The sequence below is a fragment of the Heloderma suspectum genome, chromosome 11, assembly GCF_057233095.1.
Source record: "Heloderma suspectum isolate Gila_16-S chromosome 11, 16-S_ref, whole genome shotgun sequence".
Taxonomy (NCBI): domain Eukaryota; kingdom Metazoa; phylum Chordata; class Lepidosauria; order Squamata; family Helodermatidae; genus Heloderma; species Heloderma suspectum.
The window spans coordinates 17,041,127-17,068,242 of record NC_139468.1 but is presented as its reverse complement, the minus strand read 5'-3'; the positions used below and the strand labels follow the sequence as shown (position 1 = coordinate 17,068,242).

Here is a 27,116-nt window from a genome sequence, read left to right as displayed (position 1 = left end):
TGGTTGTTGGGGACACGTGGCCATGCTTGCCTGCAGTGCATCTGCCTCTTCCGCTTTGCAACACAACCCACGATCAGCTCCTTCGCAGGTTTTGCACCATGACGTACGAACTTGATCTTAGAAGCTAAACAACCCAGTGGTTAACCCAACAACAAAGCATAGGTTAACTGCTGGGATGTTTAGCCCCTAAACAACCCAGTGATCTAGATTTGCACATCACGCTGCACAACCTGCGAAGGAGCCAATTGTGAGTTGTGCAGTAAAGCAGAAGTGGTGGGTGCACTGCAGGGGGTTGCCTGTGCATCCCCAACAATCCATCGGCTTTTAAACCAATGGGAACCAGGTATCTCAGTTATTAATCATTAACATGTGGGATACAAGAAGGGAGTGGGTGAAGGGGGTGGGAACCAAACCACCCAGGAATTGAAAAAACAACCCGTGGTTTGCTCAATCATCTGGCAGCCAAATTATGGCTTAACGCTGGATAAAGCAACAACCCATGGGTTCATTAAACCATGGGCTGTCGTTGCATGTGAACCAGCTCAAACCCTGAGGCTGTTTGTATAAAACAGCAGCAGATCTTGGGTTAATTAACCCATGATTTGCTGCAGTGCGTGCTGGGTACATTTTGCAGCCTTTTCGACTACTCAGCCCCCAATCAGTGCTACGTAATTTCTGAACCTGGACACTAGGTTAGTTATGGGTTAAACACCCACAGTTAACCTAACTACCAGGAAGAGAGCTCATGGTTTATTGTTGGGTTATGAACTCTGGGTTGTTCGTGGTTAACAACCCATAGTTAAACTACAGTGATTCACTGTATTAGCTAAACTGAAGAAACTGTAGCCTTGTGTCCTGATATTTGTGTCCTTGTATTTTAACCTGAACAGGTCTAATGACTGTAATGAAGAGATGATGATGATGATGATGATGATGATGATAATAATAATAATAATAATAATAATAATATATCTTATTTAAGTGATTCAGAGAAGGGTTGTCTTATTGACTGATGTATGTAATATGTATTGTATTACTCTTACTGTATGGTGGAAAAAAAGGTTCAGGATGATTGTACTAGTAGAGCAACAATTTAATTAAAAAAATAAAAATTAACCAATGATTTGTCGCATTATGTGCAAACCATAGGGAAACAAACCGTGGCTTAAATAAACTATGGGTTAGCATTATGTGCAAATTGGGAGAATAGGAATTACGATTTTGAGATAATATCTGAGTGGAACGGAACTCTTTCCTCCTAAGGCTCAACTTGAGTAAAAACATGGTGATGGTGCATTGCTGTGATTAAAGGCTGGAGGATTCTCAGTCCCCGTGCTCTTGTCACTAACTATTTCTTGATGTCCTGGAATGACCAGCCCCACCCTCAACTACTGCAAGCTAATTTGCTGTGAGCCAGCAACTAGCTCTCCCCTGTTGCAGAGGGGGTAAGCCAAAGGAGAGTGGGGAAGGCAGGGCACGCAGCCTTTGGCATGGCGATCTCCTTCCAGTCTGACAGGCTGATCCCTCTTCAATAGGAAACTGTCGCTTTGGAAAGGACACACTGTAACATACTTGGGAAGGGTTTGTACTGGCAGCAGAAATGCACATTCTGCTTCAGAGAAGCGAAGAAGTAAAAGCCTAATACAAAACAAAAAACCAGCCTTAAAGCTTGCAAGGAGGAAAAGACAAGCTGGGTTGATGAGCAGGCTGAGGCCACACCACAGCCCACCACGGACACCTAGTATGTGGAGCCCCCCTTTAAAAATGCACTGAGTGGCTGGCAAATGCCATTTTAATTCCCCACAATGCCCTGGAGTGATGCCACATCAGAGGCAGCGTGAAAAATTAAAATAGTGGCTCCCAGCTACTCCAGGCTCATTTAGAGCGTTGCTACTGCCTGCCACCAGGGCCCATCAAGGCAGGAGCAGGCCCACCAGAGGGCAGCGTGCTGAGGGATCTTCTGAACCCTGGAGGGGGGCCCACTGATAAACCAAGCCTTTAAGCAACAACCTCTGCTCTAAAATGCAGCTAGAAACTGAGAGTTTGGGCTGGGCAGGGAGAGACAAGTGATCAGAACCCGTCTGAAGTAGGCAATGACTGGGTTTGCACAACACGCTATATTCAGTGGTTGAGTATGGGTTGTTGTTGAACCGTGGGTTAGTGTGTTGTCTGAACCAAGTGCGTTTTCTGCAGGGTGGCTTGTTAGCCATGCAGTGTGGCTTATTTTTCTCGAACAAGCCACCCTGAGAACCCATGGTTAGTTGCTGGATTGTTGAGGGTGGTTAACAAGCCAACCTGGGGAAGATGTCTTGGGTTCAGACAACACATTAACCCACAGTTCAACAACAACCCACACTCAACCACTGAGTATGGGTTAGCATGTTGTGTGAACAGTCCCATTATTTGATCCAGCTGCCTGGAGGAAGCTGATTTCAAAGTAAGCTCCCCAACAAACAGATTGCTCTCCTAACCCTCTCCAATAAATATGCATTGAGGTAAGCCTCTTTGCCAGGTGCATCCACTGCCAAATCTGTTCCGACAGCCAGAGGCCCTCTCCTTTGGGACACAATGCCATGGCTTATGCCAGAAAACCAACCCACACAAAGACACATTAATCTATGTTTCTACTGCAACTATTTCATGAGCAAGTGATTATACCCAAGGATATACAGGGAGAAAAAGCCAAACATTACAGGGATAGAAATGCAGTTTACTAATCAGTGGAGAACTGCAATTATGTTATGTTGCACTGCCCAGGATTACACTAATATGGGGTGGTGGGGTGGGGAAAGAAACACAGGTTGTCATACAGGTGTATTAGGGGAAAAGTCTAAAAGGAACAATAGAATGAATACTTTTCTTAGGACGAACTAAAAATGATTAAGTGATGAGCTAGCTCTCAATAGTCATGCAACTCTTCCTCAGTCTCAACGTTAAACAACCATCCCCCAAAAAGTGGGAGGGAGAGATTTTGCTGGTGGGGGGATGGCAGAAGGCCTGCCTGTAATATGTAACTTCACTGGCAATTCAGGCAGCACCTTGCAAACTAGTTAAGTTCATTTGTGTGCCCAGCACCAAAACACACCAGGGACAAAGAAGCAACAGCCACACTCCTTTTGAAGTATAAAGTCAGCAGTGATTCAAATCTGTCTCTGACATTAATCAGAACTTGGGGTCCCCTAAAAGCAGAGAGCCTCTTAAAACTATGATGGGAATTTACTGGTCTGGTTCAGACACAACGATCTTGGACCAATACTACCCACATGTGCCCTCATCACCCCTCCCCTTCCCTCAAGTACCCATCTTCAAGGAACATATGGTGGTTGGATGAACCACTGTTTCCTGTGACAAGTGAACTGGGAAACTGTGGTTTAAGTGCTGCTTACAAACCAGGATCTTCCTCAAAGCCAGACACTCAAGAGTAGGAGGGAAGGGAAGGGTGAGGAAGGCTTGCGCAGGCACAAGGCTCATTGTCAGTCCAATAATAGTTTAATCGGACTGACATCAATACATCTAAACTGGGTTACTGTCTGAATACAGGACACTGAGGACCACATGCCTGCAAATAGCACCAAAATTTTCCTACACATCTGATTTCTGCATATAGGAAAACCATGCATAGATATGCAAGCATGATATCACACATGATGAGTGCTGTACACATCCATTTCACATATGTCCACGTAAAGGGAAGTTGGGATTGGTGTAAGAGTTTCCATTATGTGAGTATGTAGAAAAACAGGCGTAAGCACACATTGTGGAAGACACAGCACTGCTGTGCCGAAATGATAACCTGTAGAACAGTCTTCCCCAACCTGCTGCCCTCTGGCTGTGCTGGACTACAACTCCCATTGTCCCCATCCACCCTGTGGCCAGGATGGTTGTGGTTTTAGGGTAGTCTTCCCCATCCTGGTACCCTCCAGATGTGTGGGCTTGCAAGTCCCATTATCTCCCAGGCATTAGCTGTCTGGGGGATTATGGGAGTTGTAATCCAACACAGGTTGGGGAAAGCTGTTATAGGGGGATTGTTAACACAATTTTCTTAGTGGTAACTGCTACAATCAGGGAAGAGGAGATCATACCAAAGGAAGGTAATTGACAATGCATCCTTGATTGTGTACAGGCCTTGCTTGCTAAACAGAGTACAGAGATGGAGGTTTCTTACCATCCCAAACCCTAGGATGTCTACGAACCCACAACTGTAGACTGCACTCAGCACAGAAATGCAATATTCACCCATTAAATTCTCTGCAGTTCCAACCTAATGTTCTCTCTCAAACCAAGCAGAGGTTTGAAGTGAGGTGAACAGATGCAAAGGAAGAAGGTATTCCTATGCCATTTCTCCCTACCTCCTCCCTGATCCAAGGTATATATAAACAAGGTTAATCATTTCTTCCCCAATCTAATATATTTATACCAGGCCTACATTTACCTGATTATATCAGAAGGGGCTTGCTATTCCTGCAACACCAGCAAGGGCCTGGGGAAGCCATGTGCCCTGAGGCAAGCACTGTCTATCGGTGAAAGGGGAAACTAAGGAGGAAACAAGTGCTAAAGAAGCATTTTCATTGGCATGAAAACACTATTGGCAAGGATGGCAATAGGCGTGTATAAGGCGTCAAGGCCCACACAAAGAGAGCGCAAGCAAGGCCAGAGTCCACCAAGGAGGTATCAACAGAAATCGGCCTGTATCCCTGGGCTGCTACCAGTGCCTTACTATGACCCACTGCTGATGCCTGCCCTGGGGCCCCATGTGCTGGGTGGCTATGGAGCCACCATTTCCATTTCCCCCATTGCCCCCTGTCAGGGTTCCCCTTATGAACTGGACCCCCTGAGCAACCCCTTAAGGATCTCTTGCCTCCTAAGGAGTCCCACCTTCCTTCTTTTACCTTCCCCTTTCCAATAACATGGGGGTTAGGCTGTAGGCATAGGGTGACTGACACTCTAGACATAGGGTTTAATCACCACAGTTTACTGGCAAATTACAGCAAGCAAATCACAACTAAACGTATTTACACATTAGAGCTTAATGATACAAAAGGCATTAAGAGAAAATAAAAGTTGCAAAATGCAAGTTCCTTTACCCTAGCTGAACTTGGACTTCTCCAGGCTGCTGCTTCCTGCTCCCTCTTCAGACTCTGGTCTCCCTGACTCTGCTCTTACTGGCTCTCTCACTCTCTTTACATCCCCTCCTCCCTCAAAACCGAAAGTACTGTTTCAGACCTGAAGAAATGAAACTTAACTGGGGAAATGAAGCTGAAAGTTAACTGGGGAAATGTAACTACTCCTCTCAGGGATACCACCTCCCCTCCCAAAAAAGCCCCAGGCCTCTATGCCTGAGCTTTTTCCTTTTCCTTGCCTCTGTAGGCCTCAAACCTTCACACTCCCAATGCTGTTTCACTCCAGGGCATTGTTGGGAATTGAAATGGTGGCTGCAAGCTGCCTGCCACTGACAGAAAAGCCTGAGGGAGCCCACCGATATAGGAAGGAGCCCACCAGAGGGACTTTGACAGGCCCCCCCTCAAACTTGGAGGAAAGAACTACAACTTACAGATTTTGTGTCTGCCTTTGATGGGAAACTTAACAATCATCTCCTGCGGATTAGAACAGATAAAGACGAATGGAGAAGCTGACTCCTGGCTCAGCTGAGGACACTAGAAAAAGAAAGGGAAAAAATTCAACACCACAAATGGCTTAGCGACACCACAATGCATTAGAGAGAGAGAGAGACTATATCTACAAATTACACCGATCAGCAGAAATATGTTTGAAGCAGCAGAGAGCAATTTGGAATTTAATTGCAAGGAGCAGGCTCACCTGTCTCAAGAGTTCTTGAGGTTTATTCAGAGGATGGCCCAGGTTTAAATGGAGATGCACGACATACAGACAAATCCAAGCAGCTAATTCTTAAGCCACAGAAACACGGCATTATATGCCCGCAAATAGCTCAGAAAAGATGGTACACACCAGGCCTATTGTGGGGGGCTGGTCATAGGGAGACTCCACACCCCTTCCTTAAATTTTCAGCTTTCATTAAAAACTAAAAGAAAACAGAAGTAATAGTCTCTAGCTCTTTTATTGATAAGATATAGGGGGCGGGGGCGGGGGCGGGGGGGGGGAAGCCTGCAGGCGGCATTGTAGCCAGTTGCTTAAGCACCAGTAAATCTTCTCTTGCCTGCCAGCGTTCTGGCCGATGAGTGCAAAAGTACTGGAATGATTGATGAGGACCTGGCACTTATTTTTAAGTTGCAGATAATTAAATTAATGTTATGAATATTAATGCCATTAAATGATTTCAAGCACAGTAGGCTGCCTGGCTATTCTGCATTCTCTTTCTCTCGGCCTCACCCCCATAGATGGCCCTCACTACAAAATCTCTGACACAAAGCTATAGCCCAGGGGGAGAACAGAAGGCTGCTTTTCTTTAAAACTCTGGGCACCTTCTGGATGTCATTCTCTGCCATGGACAGCTTCGCTTTACTAAAAAGCAGATGTAGTATTTGGGCAGCAAATCGGAACTGGACCCCATTTGCTGCCAGCAGGAGGAAGACAAGCGCCAGAAACACATCACATTTGATGCCTCCTTAGGATGCTGCAACTGAAAAAGACCCTTCTCTGGTCACCACCTACTGAACATCACAAGGGGTGTGTGTTTGGGGGGGAGTCTCAGTGGGGGGCCTCTGAAGATGATGTACCTGAAGGAGCGCCTCCTCCCGTGTGTTCCTGTCTGATTGCTAAGGCCACCCCCAGAGGCTCTTCTCTGGGTACCACTGCCCACAATGGTGCGATGCGTGACTACCACAGAAAGGGCCTTCTCTGTAGTGGCCCCGTCTGTGGAATACCTTTCCTGGGGAGATCACCTGGCATCTCTACTGTATACGTTGAGATTCTTCCAACAGGCATTTCATCTTTAATCCATTGCTCTGATTATTAACTTTACTGCCGGCTCTTCAATAAAAATATTAGGCCATTACATATACTATTGTATTTATTGTTTTGGTTAGTATATAAATTAGCTAGCTAGACACATAGCTAGCTAGCTAGCCACAAGTGTAGAAGGCGGTCCTTCAAGTAGCCAGCCCTCAAGCCAATTGGGGATTGAAAGCACTTTCAGTTGGGCTCAGAAATGCAGCCACATTAAGTATTTGCAGATGGAACATCCGCTGTTAGCTGCTTTCAGATTTCCAATGAAGGTGCAGAATAGTGTGCTCTGTACAGAACAGAACCCTTCCAGTGAGCCAGCTTTCCATTTCCCACACGGGGAAACCCAAAAGGGCCAGATTGTTAAGACAGACATCACAGCTGTCCTTCACCACAACATGATAAGCAGAGAGTCAGCCTATGGACTAAACAGGAGACAACACTTTATTATTTATTGCATGTATATCCTGCCTTTTTTCCTCTTGCAAGGAACCCAAGGCGGCTTACATTCTCCTCCTCCTCTCCCTTTTATCCTCACAACAATAACCCTGCGAGGTAGGTGGGGCTGAGAGTCTGTGACGGGCCCAAAGTCACTCAGGGAGCTTCCATGGCTGAGTGGGGACTAGAACCTGAATCTCCAGGCTCCAGTCCTACACTCTCACCACTATACCACACTGGCTCTCAACACTTTGACGTTCACGTTTGTTCAAAGCAAGCCAGCTGACTAAAGAGTAATGCGAAGAATCACCAGAGAGTGACAAAAATGCCAGAAAGTGACAAGGAAAAAACAGCAACAACCAAAGGCAATGAAGGGATCTAAGCTGAGTGGCAGAGCACCTGTTCTGTAAGCGCAAAGGGGCAATTTTGATCTCCGACACCTCCAGTTAAAAGGATCGCAGATGCTTTGCCTAGAAAAGGCTTCAAGTACATCAAGACAACCCAGAAGGTTATTAACAGCAGCTGTGCATACTCCACAGTAAATATAGTTAGAATAAAGTCAGGGTAATCCATATTCTATACTCCCCCCCCCAAAAAAGCTGAATCTGGAATCTTAAAGTTATTTCCAGAGAGATAGCAGCAAAAACTTCACAGAGTCCTGTAGCACCTTAAAGACTTAAACAAATTCATTATGGCAGAAGCTTTCATGGGCTAGAACTCACTTCATCAGATGCATGAAGTGTTATCCACAGTTGGCAGGTGCATATTATAATAGGAAGCAAGGGGAAAGATCCAGCAGTGCCCATGCATTTGCACTACTGATGTTGCGCTAGCGAAAACAACTGCTTGCGTAATGTTAATCGTGCTTGTGAGTGACATGGGTTTCACAGGAAACCTGTTGTGCTAGCAAGCACTGTGGACGCTGTGCAAGCGCTGGTTTCTGCTAGCGCAACATCAATAGCGCTAGCACATGGGCACTGTGGATCCTTTCCAAGGCTTTTTGTGGTGCTGCATTGTTAAAAGAGCACAGCAAAGCCACGGTGCGTTCAGAGCAAGACTCTGGGGCGGGAGCCCAGGGCCCCCCTCAGCAGAATGAGCAGGCGTCCCCCCCAAATACAGCAGGGCAGGCTCAGCGCATTTTGAAGCAATACATATTACCACCTAAAAAGAGGGGGTCCCCATAAAACCAGGATCTAAAAATCACTTCACTGCTTCGCTGGAGCAAAGCTAGGAAAACAGTGATGGCCAATTACTGCTGCTCTGTAGGGTCATTATGCTCATCTTGTGTGCTTTTGAGCATCACATCAAAATGTCCAGACGGTGCCTCTTGCATTTCATGGTCTTTGGGTCCCACTGTTTATAATTTTCTCTACACCCGTGTATGTGTATTTATCTGCCAATACATCACGTGTCTCATGACGGGGGCTCTAGTCCTACAAAAACAATAAATCTGCGTATGTTTAAAGATGCCATAAGACATTGCTGGTTTTGTATAAATTATGAAAACTATGTGAATGCATACATTTGCTGTTTTGCATAATTTATTCTACTTCTGCTGGTCAGATGAAGGCACAGCGAACTATGCAGGGCACTGAAGTCCTACACCTGGACAGTTGGAAAGCCCATGGAAAAGGGACCAGAGCTCAGTGGTAGGGCATGGGCTTTGCATGAAAACGTCTTGCGTTCAATCCCCAGCAGCTCCAATTAAACTAAGACCAAAGACTGAGACATCAGAGAACTGCTGCTAGCCCACAGTACACAACATCGGGCACGCTGAGCCAAGGCAGGGGTCTCCAACCCTTTTTGGGTCAGTGGGCATGGGCACTCTCACAAAATGGCTGCTGTGGAGGGGGCTTGCCCACTCATAAAATGGCTGCCATGGTGGGCATAGCTGGTGATGAAACACTGATTTCCCAGAAGGCAAACTGATGAGACAGACAGAGCCCAAGAACCTAAGTAAAAGGCAGAAGTGGGGGTCTGACCTCCAACACACAAAACCAGTTTTTCAAACCTAAATAAAGATGGCTCTGGGGGGCACCCCTTTGTCTTCAGCATGCTAGGGGAGTGCCCAGAGAAGTGCCCACAGGCAGCACGTTGGAGACCCCATCTCTAAGGCAGCTTTATAGGTTTATATTCTCAGCTGTCTCCCTCTGTGCCCTGCCCATCTCTCTCTCTCTCTCTCTCCCTCTCTCTCTCTCTCTCTCACACACACACACACAGGTGCACACACACAGCCCTCTGAGATTTAATCAGGTACTGCTTGCACATTTTCAAATGCAACTGTGAAATTGAAAAATACACACAACTCTGCTTCAGCTAGAGACCTGACCTTGCTTTACCACATGTTAAAAATTCAGAAAACAGAAACCCATATTCTACAAACAAACATAATACCACTCAATTTATATGAAATAATGCAAGTGATAAGTACTCGGCTGTAATGGCAAAGAGCAAGGAAAGGACGAACGGGGCTCATGGCAGGCAGTTGTGACTACAGCTGAGGAGGAAGGCAAAGCGCTCTTCGCCTAGCCACTCAAAGCCTCTCTCCTGATCATTGCATTCACTTTTGTGTTGCTTACCTCGGTAACTATCTGGGCTAGAAATGTGTGCTTTGTCAATGCCAGCACTCCAGCTGTGTAGTGCGCAGCTGTAAGTGTGCATTAAACCCGTGCCTTTGCTTACAACGACCACCTGCAACCAGGCAACGACTTTCGCAGACTGGATCGGATGGAGTAGGCTCCAGCCGGCGCACGCTTCCACCACCATAAATCTTGTTAGTCTTTAAAGGTGCCATGAGACACCTTGGCGGGTTTTGCTGGAGCACGGGAAACACAGAAACTTTCCTAGACATGCCTGTTCACCCACATGCTAGGGAAGTAACTAAGAAACCGGGCCATTCAGCTTGCCTGCTCTCTTTGCACCACTTCACAGGAGAACTTGGCTGCCCTAGGAGGAGATTCCCCCACGGGCGTGGGAGAGGTTCCAGCCAGAAGAGAGCCATCTGATTCTATCTTCCCTGGAATGCCTGTCATTCAATTACTCGCATGTATGTTTTTGCAGGCTGCTACCAGCTGAATTAGCATATTTCCACACTTGGGAAACTCAGCTATGTGCTGGGATTAGTTGCAAGAGCTGGTAGAGAAAAGGGGAGCACAACCAGCTCTCGCACAGATCCAACACATCACACAGGGCCTGAGCATTTCCTCTCTCTCCTCCAAGAGCACCTAAAACGTCTCTGATTTGTGTGGCAAGTATTCCATTACAATCCAATCCACAATTCCATTTTCTTCCCCTCCAAAAGGTGATTACTTTCTCACACAGTCTGTAATTTAATCATGCAATTCACTACCACGAGATGTGGCCATAGCCTTTAGTTCAGGGGTGTTAAACTTCTTTTAGCTGAGGTCCAAATTCCATGTTGGAGACACTCTTGGGGGCCACCTTCCAGTGGTGGGCAGGGCAGAAGGCAAAGGGGGAGGGGCCAAAAATACAAAACATACCAGCATATTGCAGCTTAAAGCTCTTTCTGCCAGTCACTACATCTTAGAAGAGGCATTTCTGGTGGCAAGTCTGGTGTGACTTACAGCTGAGTTGCTTTACACAGAGAGAGCATGGCAACACAGCAGTTAGTATTGGAGGCAATGTGCAGACTAGAGACAGTTTAGAAGAAGTTCAAATCAACTTACTTTATTAGTGCTTTTACACAGATTGTCAGAGAAGGCTACCTAACACCGTTTAACTATACGCATCCTCTAACTGGGAGATGTAATCCAAAATGCTGGGATATGTAGTCCAAAACAGGTTGGGTAAGACTGGCTTAGAAAGAGCCATTCATGAAGAATAGCTCTATAAATGGTTATTTGCCGTGATAGTTCAATTGAGCCTCCTTATCCCGGTGTAGCATACCTCTTACTACCAAGTGCTGGAGGACCAAACAACACGAGACAGCTATCTGCTTCATGCTGTCCTTGCAAGACTGCATAGGCAGGCAAAGGTCCTTCTGCTCTGCCATTTCCCACACCACATAATTTCTGGAAGTTTGGAGGTTCAACTTTCAGAAGTGACCATTCTGTATTATCCATACGGATTTGCAAAGCTGGCCATATGTTCACCTCTGTCAGCTGCCCAAGAGGAACTGCAGGCCCTAGATGGCACCACAGCCAACTGGATCAACACGGAAACTGCATGTAACATTCCAAGGTGCCCCACCAAGATGGAGAATTGCTGAACAGCTCCCTCGTTTTGGACACTACATGGACCTCCTGCTGGCTCAGACAGGGGAAGCCATGTGCCAAGAAAGCCTGCTCAACAGGGATAGCAAAATAAAGGCCTCAACAGGGATAGCAAAATAAAGGCCTCAACAGGGATAGCAAAATAAAGTTGCAACATCTCATTAGTGCGACTGCAGGAGGCCATTCTGAGGCGCACCTTTGCTATGCCATACATGACTCTGAGCTGATGAGCTAAGCAGCATGGACAAAATAAAGGCAAGGGATACCCCATGGTGGGATATTCTAGTCTTATTTGTTTTTAAGAAATCCGACCTTGTTCAGATTTATCCCACAGCCAGCCTTCTCTTCATCCACAAGCTGGCAAAATGAGTCACAAGCTTCTGGTTTAACAGCACATCAGGAGAGGAGATTGTGAGAAAAGTACTTCTTCCCTCAACAAGAAATGAGAATAGTACCAGGAGAGGGGACCTCCTGAGTTAGCCTTCTTGAATCCAGAATCTTCCATAATGAGATGGGAACTCCCATAATCCCCAGTCAGCATGACCAAAAAGCCAGGCAGGTTGGGGATGATGGGACTTGTAATCAAACACATCTGGAGGGCACCACATTGGGGAAGGCTGTCATGAGTGCCCTTGATCCATTCTCCAATCCCCTTCTTTCAAATGTAGTCGGTGGAAAAGACAGAGCAACACTTCTCTCATGCCTCATAGAGCCGCACAGCTGTCAGGCTAACATTACAGGTAATTAATGACATAGTAGGCATTTTCTTCTCTGTTCTTGCAGGAAATTGCTTGCCAGTCCAGCAAGAAGACAACTCTTTAGCTATTTGGCAAAAGCAAAATGAAACAGATCAGGATTTTTGGCAAGTAGATTGAATGCCCAAGCCAGAGGTAACTATGTCAATGCTTCCAGCCAGCAACAAGTCCCTTGGGAAGAAGCAGAATCGAGCCTTCTGCTATAAGAAGAACCTTGGCTCAGATCCATCAGTTGTCCCATAGAGTCAGAGTAATGAACCATTTGTGACAGGGACATTTCACAGGACACACACAGTTCCTTTCATTTTGGTGCTAGATCATTGTGATGCTTCCATTACGTTGTGTGGAGCTCAGAAAACCTGCTGGCTTAGGAGAACGCTCTGAATGGTGGGTAAAATGGATTTGGACCATGAAACAGCAGAGAACATGTATCTGCAAATGCCAGTTTGACTATGAAGCAAAAGCAAATCCCAGCTGCAGTTAATGCACCCAGCCAGTGCATGTTCACCCATTCAGGAGAGGCTTAGGTACAACCAGAACTTCCTCCACCCCACTGTAGCCAGTTTTCCCACAACCCTCAAATACAGCAACTGGGAGGAGGGAAATACCCACTTCAGCCACAAAGGACCCACCACTGCCAGGCTACAGTCTCTTTTTGCCCACCTGCAAAAATACTGACCTACTTTGTATGGCTGTTTTGGCACAAGGCGCCCTTGAAAGCACAGTATAGATACACAGTAATAATAGTAGCAAAGTGTTAGTGTGCGAATTCTCCAGAGGACTAGGAAAGGCCACACGTGCTGTCTGGATGAAACATGCAGCTGCATATACTGCGCTTATTTGATTTGGGCAATGCAAGCCTCTCCCTGTTTGGGGTGAAGAAGCGGTTGATGAGGGAGACCTCAGCCCTGCCAACAAATCAGTGCATTGAATAGTCGCAACCCTTACAACAACCATGTAAGGTAGATCAGGCACTGTCAGGAGCGCCCTAGCGGCCCCTTTCAGTACACTCCAGTAGCCAACTCAAGACACAGACGAAAGGATTCTTTTCAAGGCTTTAATCCTTTTACAGCTTAATGACTCTTTCAGATGCCAATCACCAGTGACTAAGCAATGAACAGCAGAGTAGCCTATGCTCCAAGTAGGCAGTTGATCCCCATTTGAAGGAGAATCACTTGAAGACTCTGAACGTATAGGCTAGGGAGAGATCCTCCCTCTTTCCCTTGGGTCCACGGGAGGCGGCCGTTGCTTGCGTGCCAAACAGGCACTACGCCTCCTTTCCACGCCCTCCATCGCTCGTTGCTCCCTGCGTCTGTGTCGAGCGTCTGGCAAGCACCCCTCCCGCACTTTCTCACTGCTAGGATCACTATCTATCTCAGGAATGCCAGCAGGAGGAATCTCTGCCAGCTGCTGTGCCTGTGAGGGATGAGCTGGCTCCTCTCCCACAGATTGCTGATCCTCCTCGGAATCAGAACTGCTCTGGGGTTCTATTGGCTCAGTTTCCACCCTGACATCATCCCCGCTCCCATGAGGCCCCCCCTTGTGCTCTTCCCCAGGGCCCCGGGTTTGTGGGGGTACAGCTGGTGGAAACGCCTCAGGAGCAACGGAGCATGCACATTTTCCACGGGTTCCCAGGTTCGCTCATCTGGCCCGTACCCCTTCCAGTCCACTAGATATTGCAGGCAGCCACAAGAAAGGTGGGAGTCCAGAATCTCTGCGACCTCAAACTCCTCCTCCCCCTCCACCAGCACTGGCAGCAGGGGGGGGGGAACCGACCGAGCGATGAGGGTTGCCAGAAACTAGGGGGGACAGCAAGGACTGATGAAAAACAGGATGGATCTTCATGGAGCGGGGGAGAGCCAGGCGAAAAGCAACAGGGTTAATCTGGGCCGTAATCTGGAAAGGCCCCGTGCGGCAAGGCGCAAGCTTCCTTGCGGGCGAGTGAGAGGGGAGGTATTGGGTGGACAACCAAACCCAGTTGCAGAGACGAACCTGGCTGGCGCTGCCGGTCTGCAGAGGCCTTGTAGGCTGTCTTGGCTTGCTTGAGGGAGTCCCGTAAGAGGTGGTGTACTGCCCGCAACTCCTCTAAAAAGTCATGGGCCGCTGGCACCAAAGAGGGAGCTAAGGTGGACGGGAAAGCCTTGGGGTGGTAACCAAAATTGGCAAAAAATGGAGTTTGGCAAGTGGAAGCATGGCAGGCATTGTTATAAGCAAATTCTGCGAGAGGCAGCAAGAAAAACAGTCATCTGGCTGGTAATTGACATAACAGCACAAATATTGCTCCAGAGTCGCATTGGTGTGCTCAGTCTGACCATCCGTCTGTGGATGGTGGGTGGAGGAAAGGTGGAGCATCACATGGAGAAGCCCAAGTAGCTCCCTCCAGAAATGGGCAGTGAATTGGGCCCCCCTATCCGAAATGAGAACCTCGGGCCATCTGTGGAGCCGGAAAACATGTGCCAAAAACAGCTCCGCCATCTCCCTGGCTGTGGGCAACCCAGAGCAGGGGATGAAATGGGCCATCTTAGAAAACAAATCCACCACCACCAGAATGGTGGTCTTACTGTGTGAGGGAGGCAAGTCAGTGATGAAGTCAAGGGAGAGCAGTTTCCAAGGTCCTGAGGGGGTAGGCAGGGGGTGAAGCAAGCCTGTGGGCTTGCCTGAGGGGGCCTTCGCCTGCTGGCAGGTTGGGCAGGAGGCGACATAGGTCTTGATGTCCCAACACACACGAGGCCACCAAAAATCCCTCGTCACTCTGTGCAGGGTCTTGGCGAAGCCAAAATGCCCAGCAGTGGGGGAGTCGTGGCACTGATGGAGGACCTTCTCGCGGAGGGGTCTAAAAGGCACATAGACCCGGCCGGAATGGTAAAGCAGGCCACCTCGCAAAGAGAAGGGGGTAGAGTGGGGGGGGGCAGGGGATAGCCCCAATTCCTCCACTTTTGAGCGAACAAAAGCATCCTGAGCCTGTGCAGAGTGAAGGAGCTCCTCCCAAGAGTGAGGCACTGCAGCTGCCGCCAGGCTCTGGGGGGGAAGAATCAGAGGGGGGGGATTTCCCTCACCCTCTGGCTGGAGGTCCGGCTTACGAGAAAAAGCATCTGCTTGTAGGTTGTCAGAGGCCTTCACAAGGCAAATCTTCAGGTGGAACCGGGGGGAAAAAAGCGACCACCTAATCTGCCGCTGGTTTAAGGCACGGGCTGTCTGAAGATGTTCCAGGTTGCGATAGTCAGTTCTAACTTCAACTGGGTGCTGTGCCCCCTCCAGCAGATGACGCCAGGTCTCCAAAGCGGACTTGATGGCCAACAGTTCCTTCTCCCAGATGGTATAATTCCTCTCAGACATGTTCAGCTTCCTGGAGTGGTAGGTGCAGGGTTGCAACCTGCCACCCACCCGATCTGGCTGAAAAAGCACCGCCCCCACTGCAAAGTCACAGGCATCAGTTTGCACCACAAAAGGCTTCCTTGAGTTGGGATGTAACAGGATCGGCTCAGAACTAAAAAGCTTCTTAAGTTCCTCAAAAGCCTGTTGGCCAGATGCCGTCCAATGAAAAGGAGATTTCCTGCCCTTAAGGAGGTCCGTGAGAGGAGATGTCAGCCAAGCAAAGCTGGGCAGGAACTTTCTGTAAAAATTAGCAAACCCCAGAAAACGTTGCAAGTCCTTCTTGGTTCATGGAGCCTGCCAGGAAAGGACAGCCTGGACCTTTGCAGGATCCATCCTGATACCGTCAGCTGAGATAATGTAGCCAAGATAGTCCAAAGAGGTTAGGTCAAACGCACATTTCTCCAGCTTGGCATAAAGATGATGCTCGCGGAGGTGCTGGAGGACGGCAGAGACATGGTGCTGATGGGCGTGGGGGTCCTCAGAAAATATAAGTAAATCATCGAGGTACACAACGAGGAAAGTGTCCAAATAGTCTCGGAAGATGGCATTCATAAAACTCAAAAACGTGGTGGAGGGGTGCAGGCGAGCCCAAACGGCATCACTAGGTATTCATACACTCTGTACCGGGTGCCGAAACAGGTCTTCCACTCATCCCCCTCCCGGATGCGAATCAGATTGTAGGCGCCACGCAGGTCCAACTTTGTGAAAATCTTGGCTTGCCCCAGGCGCTCCAGCATCTCAGGGATCAGGGGTACATGTCAGGGATCGAGACCGAATTGAGGGCTCTGTAGTCATGCACTGGGCGGAGTTCTCCAGATTTTTTGGTCACAAAGATGGTAGGGGCGCAGGCGGGGGAGGAGGAAAGGCGAACGAAGCCATGTCTGAGGTTTGTGTCCAAAAACTCCTGCAGAGCTCAAAGTTCCGGCTCCGACATCGAATACAGTCGGCCAGAGGGGATGGTTGCCCCCGGAATGAGGTTAATGACACAGTCAAATGGGGGGGGCCTCCTTCTTGTCGAAAACATCCCGAAAAGCTGCATACTTCTCTAGGAGGATCACGGTAGCTGAAGAACTGCCAGAAGCAGACGAGGAGGGGGAGGAAAGGGTTAAGGCCTGGACTGGGACTGGCGCCTCGGTCGGGAGGCAATGCTCCTGGCAGTAGGGAGATGCAAACTCCACTTGCTGAAGCTCCCAAGAAATCTGAGGATTATGCTTAGAGAGCCAGGAAACACCCAGCGCGATTGGGTATTGGGGAACCTTGGCCAAGTGAAACGGAATCTGCTCAACGTGGGACTGGGCGCGCAGAGTGAGCGGAGCTGTAATCCGGGTCACCGCACCCGAAGAAAGAGGACGCCCATCGATGGTCTCCACTGCCAAGGCGGCAGGAATAGGCAGGGTAGGAATCTTGTGGAAGAGGGTGAAGGTTTCATCCATGAAACTGGTCGTAGCCCCCAAGTCCACTAAAGCCAGGGCCTCCACCCCACCCCACTGGGTGGAGCGGAGGTGAACATGCAATAGCAGATGGGAGGGTGGGGGGTTTGCAGAAGGCACCCACCGGGTGTGGAACTGACCCCCACACTGGAGACCTCCAACAGACTTGGGGGGCAGCCTAGTCAGGCCTGGGGGCGAGGAGGAGGAGGAAGGAGAGGAGGGGGAGGCAGAGGAGCTGCGGGTCTAGCGTGGCAGGTTTTGGTGAAATGTCCCAGTTTTCCACACCGAAAGCATCGGCGCTCCGCACGCCACCGCTCCAGTTCCTCCGGCGGCAGTGGGGCTCGGGTAGCTCCCAGCTGCATCGGGGTCTCCTCTGCCCCTACCACAGGGGCAGGAGGTGGGGGAGGGGGCAGGAAACGGGGGGAATGGGAGGAAGGAAATCCCGGCCCCCGGCGCCCCGCCAGGTCTGCCGGCGCCCCTCCAGCTGACTATCTATCTGGAGGCAGGTCTGGATGAGGTCCTCCAAAGTAGGTGGGCTAAGCGTGCGCGCCAACTCGTCCAAGATCTCGTAGTTCAAATCGTCCAAAAACTGAGCCACCAGCGCGGCATCATTCCACTGTAAATCCTGCATCAGCAGGCGAAAAGTTGTTGCATAGCTGGAAACTGAGTCCTTGCCCTGCCTGAGGCGGCGAATCTCCCGAGAGGCCGTCTGCGTGCGCAGGGGGTCACCGAAAAAACTGGCCATCGCTGTCATGAAACCTTGACAGTCCCCAAGCAGGGGGTCATTAGCGAGAAGAAGTCCTGAAGCCCATTTAGCTGCCACGCCTGAAAGTAGGTTAATGATGAAGCCTACCTGTTCCTGAAGCCTACCTACCATGAACCTGTTCCGTCAGGAAATCCTCAAGTCTAAGGCGCACGTACAGCTCCGACTGGGCCCGGAAAATCTGAAAAAGTCCTTTCTCCCCAGAAAACTTCTCTGGCAAAGCCACCGGGCACTTGCGGTGGGGGGGAATCGGAGGTGGTGGGGGTTGAACAGCAGCTTGTAGATTCTGTACGGCAGTTGTCAGTTGAGCCACTTGATTACGGAGAATCTGGTTCTCTTGCGTCAGAGCTTGCACCGCCTGGTCCCTGGCACCCTCCATTCAGCAGTAGGAGAAGAGAGAGAGAGAGAGAGAGAGAGAGGAACGGGGATCAAGCTGTCAGGAGCGCCCTAGCGGCCTCTTTCAGTACACTCCAATAGCCAACTCAAGACACAGACGAAAGGATTCTTTTCAAGGCTTTAATCCTTTTACAACTTAATGACTCTTTCAGATGCTAATCACCAGTGACTAAGCAATGAACAGCAGAGTAGTCTATGCTCCGAGTAGGCAGTTGATCCCCGTTTGAAGGAGAATCACTTGAAGACCCTGAACTTATGGGCTAGGGAGAGATCCTCCCTCTTTCCCTTGGGTCCACGGGAGGCGGCTGTTGCTTGTGTGCCAAACGGGCGCTACGCCTCCTTTCCACGCCCTCCATCGCTCCCTGAGTCTGCGTCGAGCGTCTAGCAAGCCCCCCTCCCGCACTTTCTCACTGCTAGGATCACTATCTATCTCAGGAATGCTGGCAGGAGGAATCTCTGCCAGCTGCTGTGCCTGTGAGGGATGAGCTGGCTCCTTTCCCCCAGATTGCTGATCCTCCTCAGAATCAGAACTGCTCTGGGGTTCTATCAGCTCAGTTTCCACCCTGACAGGCACTAGTAACTTCAAGACTGGATTACTGCAATGTGTTCTATGTGGGGCTGCCCTTAAGGCTGGTCCAGAAGCTGGAGCTACTGCAGAATGCAGCAGCTCGGTTGTTGTTGGGAACTGCCCCTTTTCAGCGTTTAACTCCTCTGCTGAGGGAACTGCACTGGCTGCCTATTCACTACCAGGCCAGGTTTAAGGTTTTGGTACTAGCGTACAAAGCCCTACACGACTTGGGACCAGGATACCTGAGAGAGCACCTTCTCCCTTACCAACCTGCCCAGTCACTGAGGTCATCGGAGGGCTTGCTCCTGCTGGCTCCACATGGACCTATGTCCCAACTGGAGTCCACCTGGAGAAGAGCCTTCAGTGTGGTGGCCCCCTTTCTTTGGAACTCCCTGCTTCTGGGGATCAGGAAGGTGCCACAACTGTATTGCTTCTGGCGCCTCTTGAAAACAGCTCTATTCCAGGAACCATTCCTTAACTGACCAGCCACAGTTTTTATTGGCATTTTGTTTTCAAAAAGAGTTTTAAAACGGTGTTTTAATCTTTACTATTTTACCTCTTACGTTCACCACTCCAGGATCTGCTTTAGATATGGAGTGATATACAAATGTTGTAAATAAATAAATAAATAAATAAATTCAGTGTAATTATTCCCCATACTGCAGATGGGGGGGGGGGGGCACTGAGACAGAGAGGCATGGGTAAGGCCACAGTGAGACTCTAGCCAAGACAAGATTCGAACCAGGGACTTCCTGATTCAAGCTCAGTTCCTCAGCCACTGTGCTGCATCAGCTCCCTGGTATATATACCAACAGCCTGACCTTCTGCTGCTTGTGCCCGCTTGGCAGAGCAGCTCCAACCCTACCTGTAGCTTGAGCCCCAGCTCTTGGGTGGAGAACATGCACTCTGAGCTGGGTTCCTGGTCCCAGCCCTGACACAGAGACACCAAACACTGGCAATACGGCACTGACCAAGTACGGTACAGGGGAAAGCGTGTAGGACTGAGGAGTTCCAGGCTGAACTCCCTGCTCAGCCGTGAAGCTCAGTGGCTGACCTTTGGCCAGTCACTCTCCCCTAGCCTAACCTACCTCACAGGGTTGCTGTGAGTATAAAACTGGGGAGTGGGAAAACCTGGTATGTTGCCAAGGAGGGATACCATCATAATCATCATCAATAATAATAATAATGAGGAGGAGGAGAAAAGTGATAGGAGAGGAGAAATTGCTTCAATGCATTCAGGTCAGGGATAGGGTTGGATTAAAAAAAAAGGCTACACAGCTTACACGTAGAAGCCTGCTAGGCCTAGCTGAAACAGAGGAGAAAGGAATGGTGCAAAACCGCCGCTGCTAATAGTTACGGATTTGGTAATCAAAATGGCTTTGCTGAGAAGGAAAAAAGAAGCACCAACTGCCTCAAATCTGAGGTTACAAACCACAGCCTTGCTGTGCTGCTGAATGCGGACAACATCTTCCCTGGAGGCTGTTGAGAGCTTATATCTGCTGCTCACAGATAACAGAAACATGCTGGCAAGTGGTCTGGCTGCTTTGAAGGGGAGACGCAAACATCCTAGCCAGGCTACTTGATTCCCCTTTCATCTCGCACTTACATAAGTTCCCTCGCCCTCTTCTCGCTGCCTACCCTGCACACCGAACCAGTCACAAGCAGGACCAAGTCAGACGCAGGAGCAAAGAGGGCAGGCCTCGGGGGCTCCGCCAAGCACAGGGCAAGCAAGTCCTCCCATGTGCTCTTCTCTCAGCAGAAGGTTCGACAAATGGTTCCTGGCCCTCATCTACTGAAGTATCCCCAAGTCATTGGCTGGAACAGCTGAAGCTGTTTATTTACACCCCACCTTTGAAATTAAAACCTTTCCAAGGTTACAACAGAAGCAAGGAAAACGATAACAGAAGCAGACAGAAAGGTGCATCATAAAGTACATCAACATAAGAACAAACCAGGAAAAGGCTTTAAAACAGAAATTAACAGCTAGTGTAAAGATAATCGGACTTGGCCATAAAAGGCCTTTGGGGACAAAAATGTTTTCAAGTCTCACCTAAACTTGGTGAGAGATGGGCTTGGCAAATATCCCTGAGAGACGGGCTTGGCAGTCTAGGAGGAGTTCTGGAAAAAGTGTAGAAAAGGGCAACTAAAATGATCAAGGGGCTGGAGCATCTCCCCTGTGAGAGAAGGTTACAACAGCTGGCATTGTTTAGCTTGGAAAAAAGAGGGTAAGGGGAGACATGAGAGAGGTGTGCAAAATGATGCATGGTATGGAGAATGTGGATAGGGAGACATTTTATCCCTCTCTCAAAGTACTAGAACCCAATGGGGTCATCCTATGAAGCTGATTGGTGGGAGATCCAGGACAGATCAAAGGAAGGACTTCTTCACACAGAGCATAGTTAAAAGTATGGAATTCACTATCACAAGATGTGGTGATGGCCACCAATTTGAGTGGCTTTAAAAGGGAGTTAGACAAATTCCTGGAGGAGAAGACTATTGATAGCTACTAGTCCTGATGGCTACATGCTGCCTCTGGTATGAGAGGCAGTATGCCTACATACACAAGTTGCTGGGGAACACGGTCGGAGGGTGCTCTTGCACTCGTGTCCTGCTTCTGGGTTTCCTGTGAGCAGCAAGTTGGCCAGTGTGTGCACAGAGTGCTGGACTAGATGGACCCTTGGTCTGATCCAGCATGGCTCTTATGTTCTTATGTGGTGCCACTGTGGAAAAGGCCCTAACTCTGGTTCTGCAGATCTGGCAGCCCAGAGAGCAGGTGGCCTCTGAAGCCAAACTTCAAGCCCAGGTAGGTTCAGAAAGGCACAGGAAGTCCGTCAGATAAGCTGGTCTTAGCCTACCTAGGACAGCCTTCTCCAAACTGGGGCTCTCTATATTTGTTGGATTACAACTCCCATTGTCCCCAGCTAGCCCAACACATCTAGAGGGCCCCAGGTTGGAGAAGGTCAGTTTAGGGCTTTAAAGGTTGCTACTAGCATATTAATACTTTTTCTCTTACTTTTATTTTAAACTCATGAAATTTTATTTTGAAACAAAATTAAAAATAAAGGCAACAAAAAGGGACAAACATAATAATATAACAAGATCACAATAGTAATTTTAAAAATCACCAAGTATAATTCTTATTCTATCACTGATATTTTTGCAGAACAGCTAGAGTTAAACAGCCTAAGCAGAAGCTCGCTATCTAATGAAAGAATGAAAACACAAGTTTTACTTCTTTGTCATATCAGAGGCTCAAACTATAGCATGCTTATTTCTATGAGCTGATCTTTCACCTTAAAATGCTGGACAAGGTAAGTTGCTGCAACACCTGATTTTATGTTATCAGGCACCATTCTTCACTGGATATTTTTTTCCTTCTATCAATGAAGGTAGTCTAGACTTGCCTGATATTCTAAAGAGCCACTGAAGAGTACTTTAACTTCCCATCAGTCAACATTAAAAAAAATCAGAATGAAACAGTAGAATTATACTTTTTATTAGAACCAACTAAAAGGTCACAAACAACCAAGCAAGCTTTTGATTTCCTCAAAACTGTTCAATTTGGCTGGATGTTAAGCAAAACAAAAACAAAACAGAGTGGGGGGGGGGATGAGGAAGGCAGGAGTGAGGGAGGGAGGGAGAGGACAAAAAATGAGATAGCCCTAGTCTTCAGTTTGTGATAGGAAGTGTTATTCAGACTTAGACTGCAATCCTATGCACATTTACCTGGGGGAAAGTCCATTGAACTTGGTGGGACTTCCTTCTGAATAAACAAGCTTAAGAGCTCACCGTTAATTCGGCCATGTTTGATGCAACTAGGGATTTTTGTCTCTAGCCCAGCAACTTACTTTCCATCCACACCATCCCATGCCCTGCTGTTTGTTTCTTCTGTTAAGAAATCCAGTCTATCAGGAGTTCTATTGAACCTGAAAGCTTGCTCCCTTCTTTGTGATGTTCTAGTTTGGGGATAGGCAATGAACTACAACTCCCATAACCCCCATCCAGCATAGCCAATGGCCAGGGATTCTGGAATTTGTAGATCATCTGAAGGGCACTAGGTTGCCTACCTCTGTTCTAATTGATAGTTATAAAGGTATTACCTACTGTTACTTTTGGAATATTCCCCCTAACAGTAGTGATGTATAGATTTTGTTAAATCCATTCCACCTGTGTTTTGCAGATTGTCAGGCATCTTGTGTTCTGTCATCTGCTCATTGACGAAACCTGATTTTTTTTTTACCAGAATATTGTTCTATTTGTGCTAACACATATTGGCACTAATGCACACTTGCATACTTGTGCTAATGTTAATGCACATTAGCGCAAATCCCAAAAGTGAAAAAACGTTCTGCAACTCCAAGGAATTTGTGTGACTCGGAAAAAGCTAGTCCATTGCAGAATCCCCAGGTTAGATTCATAGAAGTATGAACTCATTTTAATCCGTTGCAGATTTCTCCAACATTCCTACCTGACAGACCTTCCTACAGTATTAAAATAAAACGTTGTGGTGTGTAGACTCTACACTGTAGAAAGTACACATAATTAGTCCTTGTTTCAGTATTGATTATCGGCCCCAAGTGGCTTGCTCATTGTTTGAAAGCTGTATATCCTCTTGGAGAACAGCTAGGTAACCTCTGTGTAAACTACTGGGAAGAAAGAAGTGCAATTTATGCACACTTTTCTTGGAAAACGCATCAGCAACAAATTGCCAGCTCTCTTATACAGGGTATTACACCAACTGCTGAACATCATTAGCCACCCCCGCATGCATTATTTACAGCAGGCTTCCCCAATCCAGTGCCCACTGGCCATGCTGGCTGGGGATGATGGAAGTTGCAGTCTGACACATCTGGAGGGCACTGGGTTGAGGAAGGCTGACAGGAAAAAATATACCAATGTATTATTTAAAATAGGCATTTTATATTGAGAAATTATAACACATACAAATGCGGTCGAATGTATAAGCGAAAGTGAAATGTCTCCTTCCTGTTATATATGTTAGTTGCTGGAATGAAGTTAAGGATGCAATCCACTCTGTGTTCAGGGAGTGATGATGTAATTTTTAAATGTAGCAAGTGTAGAACATGATCTTTCTAAGGCAAACTGCGTTGCTTTAGCCAACAGATGAAGAGCAGCACGGAAGCCTGCATGTGTCTATAAAGTGATCCCAGGGATCAGAGCCAGGGATATAGAAGCATAAATAGAGACTTGCATCATTATAGGCCTCCCAAGCATAAGACCACAGTTTGCTTGAGAAGCAGGGCACAGTTGGCTGGCTTGATCCGACGCTTAATTTCTCCAATGCAAACAGCCTGCTGATCATCAAGATGTTGGGCTGCTCTGACCTGACACTTTGTTCCAGCGATGTGTATTAATACATTCGCCTCTCATTTTAAAAAGCTGTCTTCTGGCTTCTCTGTGCGGAATGGCTCACATTCCACTCACCTCTTCCACCGCTAGAAGATTAATTTGTTTCTAATATCCTAGTGGTCTTTGTCAATAAACAAGGGGAGATGCTGTTTATGGTGCCTTGGACTTTCGGACCTCAAAGGATTATCCCCTATTTCACCACACAGACTGAAGCCACCAAGGGGTTTCTTAATAACTGTCTGTATTTCCCAGGGCAGCATGTATTTGGCAAATCATCTGGAGAACAGGTTTCGCAAATTCAGAATAAATGCCTATATGCAGCAAAGATAGCTATGCCCCCCTTCCCCTGGTCCCAACCACCAATCCTTCGGTGGTTTCCTGACTTTTGTGCCTCTTTTCCTCCACTCAGAAAGGTTGAGATGCCTCTCCTAACGCTTACTTATTGGCAGTAAGCTAACATACGTTGGTGTTTTTGGCCCCACCACTTTCGGCTTCAGCCCTGACCACCACTGGAATGCAGACACCCCGCCCCTCCCGAGGGCTTCTCTGAAATGGAATTCAACCCTCAGCTGAAAGAGGTTCAACATCCCTGCTCTAAAGAATAATTTTATTCTACAGCCTGGCCTAGGCCGAGTGCAGCCATATCCCAAACATTAGCCAGGGAAGCAATGCAAGAGAACAGGGAAGACTCTCCCACCTGGGAGGTAATTCCAGGTTTCCTGCTAGCATAGTGTCCCTCCCCAGGTTGCTACTAAAGCTGGCTTCATCTTCAGATCTGGTAGGGAAGTGTCTGCTGTTGCCCCATGGTGGACCCCACACATTGCAAGCTGCATTGTAGTTTCAGCTGCTGTGCCTCTATACAAAGCAGCTGGAAGCCATTGTCGTCATGCTTTTTTTAGAAAGCAACCTTTAAAACTTAGATGGCAAACCTGCAGATTTGTGGAATACACGCAATGCTGCGCAAGAAAGGTTCATCGCTTCAGGAGCACTTTTAGAACAAGAAATGGATTTGGTGCAACAAATCCAGATTGTCCCCAAACAGGCAAGAAGTGTCAAGTGCTTCAAATACCACCCGTAAACACACACACACAAACAGAGGAATTATGAAATGCAGGCCAAGAAGATACTGGGAAGTTGGATCCTCCCAAGCACAAACACAAAAGCCACTCGCTGAGCCTCTTTAAGAGAAACATGTGAACCAAACACACCAGGGCAGGGTGCGGTTTAACTGCTGAGTACTCTGGAGTCACAAATGGAAGATTTTGCCTCCAAAAACAGAGGGTTACCAAATGTGGGCAAACAAGTTTGGGCAGCAGCTTCCCTCTGTTAGACTCAAGGCCTCCCTCTGCGCCAAGGGACTAGCATGAATCTCCTAGGTGTACTGCCCCAGCTGCAGCTGTCTCTGTAAATCAACAACCACCCAACTGGTTGCCAGGAGGCTTGCTCAGAAAGGGATTTCCCTGACTCAAGGCTGATTTGGTTAAACAAATACAAGTCACAACAGACACAGGTCTGAGAGAGGCAGTTCCAAAGCTGCCTAGAGAAAGGGGGGGTGCAGATTTTCCCCGGGTCTCTACCAGACAGACTAACAATTTCCATCATAAGCTCAAGCAAAGCCTTAGCTAGAAACACCTTCTGCATCAAACATGTCTTCCTAGTGTACAGTAGGTTTGATTTTAATTTAATTTAAACGCTTCATTTTTGTATTCCTTTCTGTCATGTTTCTAGAAAGGGAAATTGCCAGGGCCAGCCCAACCCTACCGGAAGAAAAGGAGGCTGCTCAGAGGAGAGGCCACAGAGTACATGCCTTGGAGGCTGAAGGTCCCAGCCTCCATTTATTTATTTGTTTAAGATTTGTTTATTAAAATATTTCTAATCTGCCATATATCGATAGAGCTCAGGGAGAGATACAATAATAAAAATGAATCAACATAAAAGCATAATCAACTGTACTTATCAACAACCTAAAATCAGCATTAATAACTCAAGTAGCCAAATTAAAACAGAACACGTCCCAGTAGAGCCCCCGAGCCCAATCTGGTGCTATCCAGATGTGTTGCGCTGCAGCTCGCATCATTCCCAGCCAGCATGGGCAAGGAGCCAGATCTTAACTGTATATAAGCTCCCAACAGTAGCACACAGAGAAGAGCTGCCTCAGTAGATCACAAGACTCAGGCAGGTGTATACAGGGAGAGGTGCTTCCTCAAATATCAAGGTCTGAAGCCATTTAAAGCTTTAAGCATAATTGCTAACACCTTGAACTCAGTGCAGAAGCATATTGGCAGCCAGCGCAGTTCCTTTAAAACCGGAGCTCCATCCCCTGTAAGCCTCAGCCAGCATGGCCGATGGCTCAAGGATTATGGGAGCTGTAGGCCAAAACATGTGAAGGGCACCAGATTACCTCCCCCTGAAGTAACAGATGATGGGAAAGACCTCCGCCAGAGACCCTTGGAGAGCCAGTGTCAGTCAGCACAGGAAAAACCCTCAGGAAAAGTGAGGGGAGAGACAACTGGATTCACACAACACAATACCGCGGAGTACAGGTTGAGTATGGTTTGTCATTGAATCATAGATTGTTGTGTTGTGTGAACCCAGCCACGCTAACAAACCATGATGTGTTAATTATGAACAACGCAAAGATCACAACCCCACAACAAACCATGGGCTCTCCTCATGGGTTGTTTGTGGTTAACAAACCATGGTTTGTTAGTGTAACTGGGTTCACACAACACAACAACCCATGATTCAATGATAACTCACGATTCAATGACAACACATACTACTCTGGCTTGTTGTGTTGTGTGAACAACCTCAGCCACTCCCTTCTCCAGGCCTATGAGTCAACTGGATCTGGAGTGTGGCTGATGC

The 27,116-nt window shown here is 47.9% G+C and overlaps 1 protein-coding gene across 2 annotated transcripts in view; it reads right to left on the bottom strand.

The window, feature by feature from the left end:
- Positions 1–27,116, bottom strand: part of TRIP4 (thyroid hormone receptor interactor 4) — a 69,241-nt gene that overhangs the window by 6,446 nt on the left and 35,679 nt on the right. The window contains exon 12 of one of the 2 annotated variants that reach the window (XM_084817000.1): positions 5,552–5,654. The exons of the other annotated variant lie outside the window; for it this stretch is intronic. Within the exon in view, the coding sequence (XP_084673126.1) occupies positions 5,552–5,654 (103 nt within the window). The remainder of the gene's footprint in view (positions 1–5,551; positions 5,655–27,116) is intronic. 2 annotated transcript variants of the gene reach the window in all.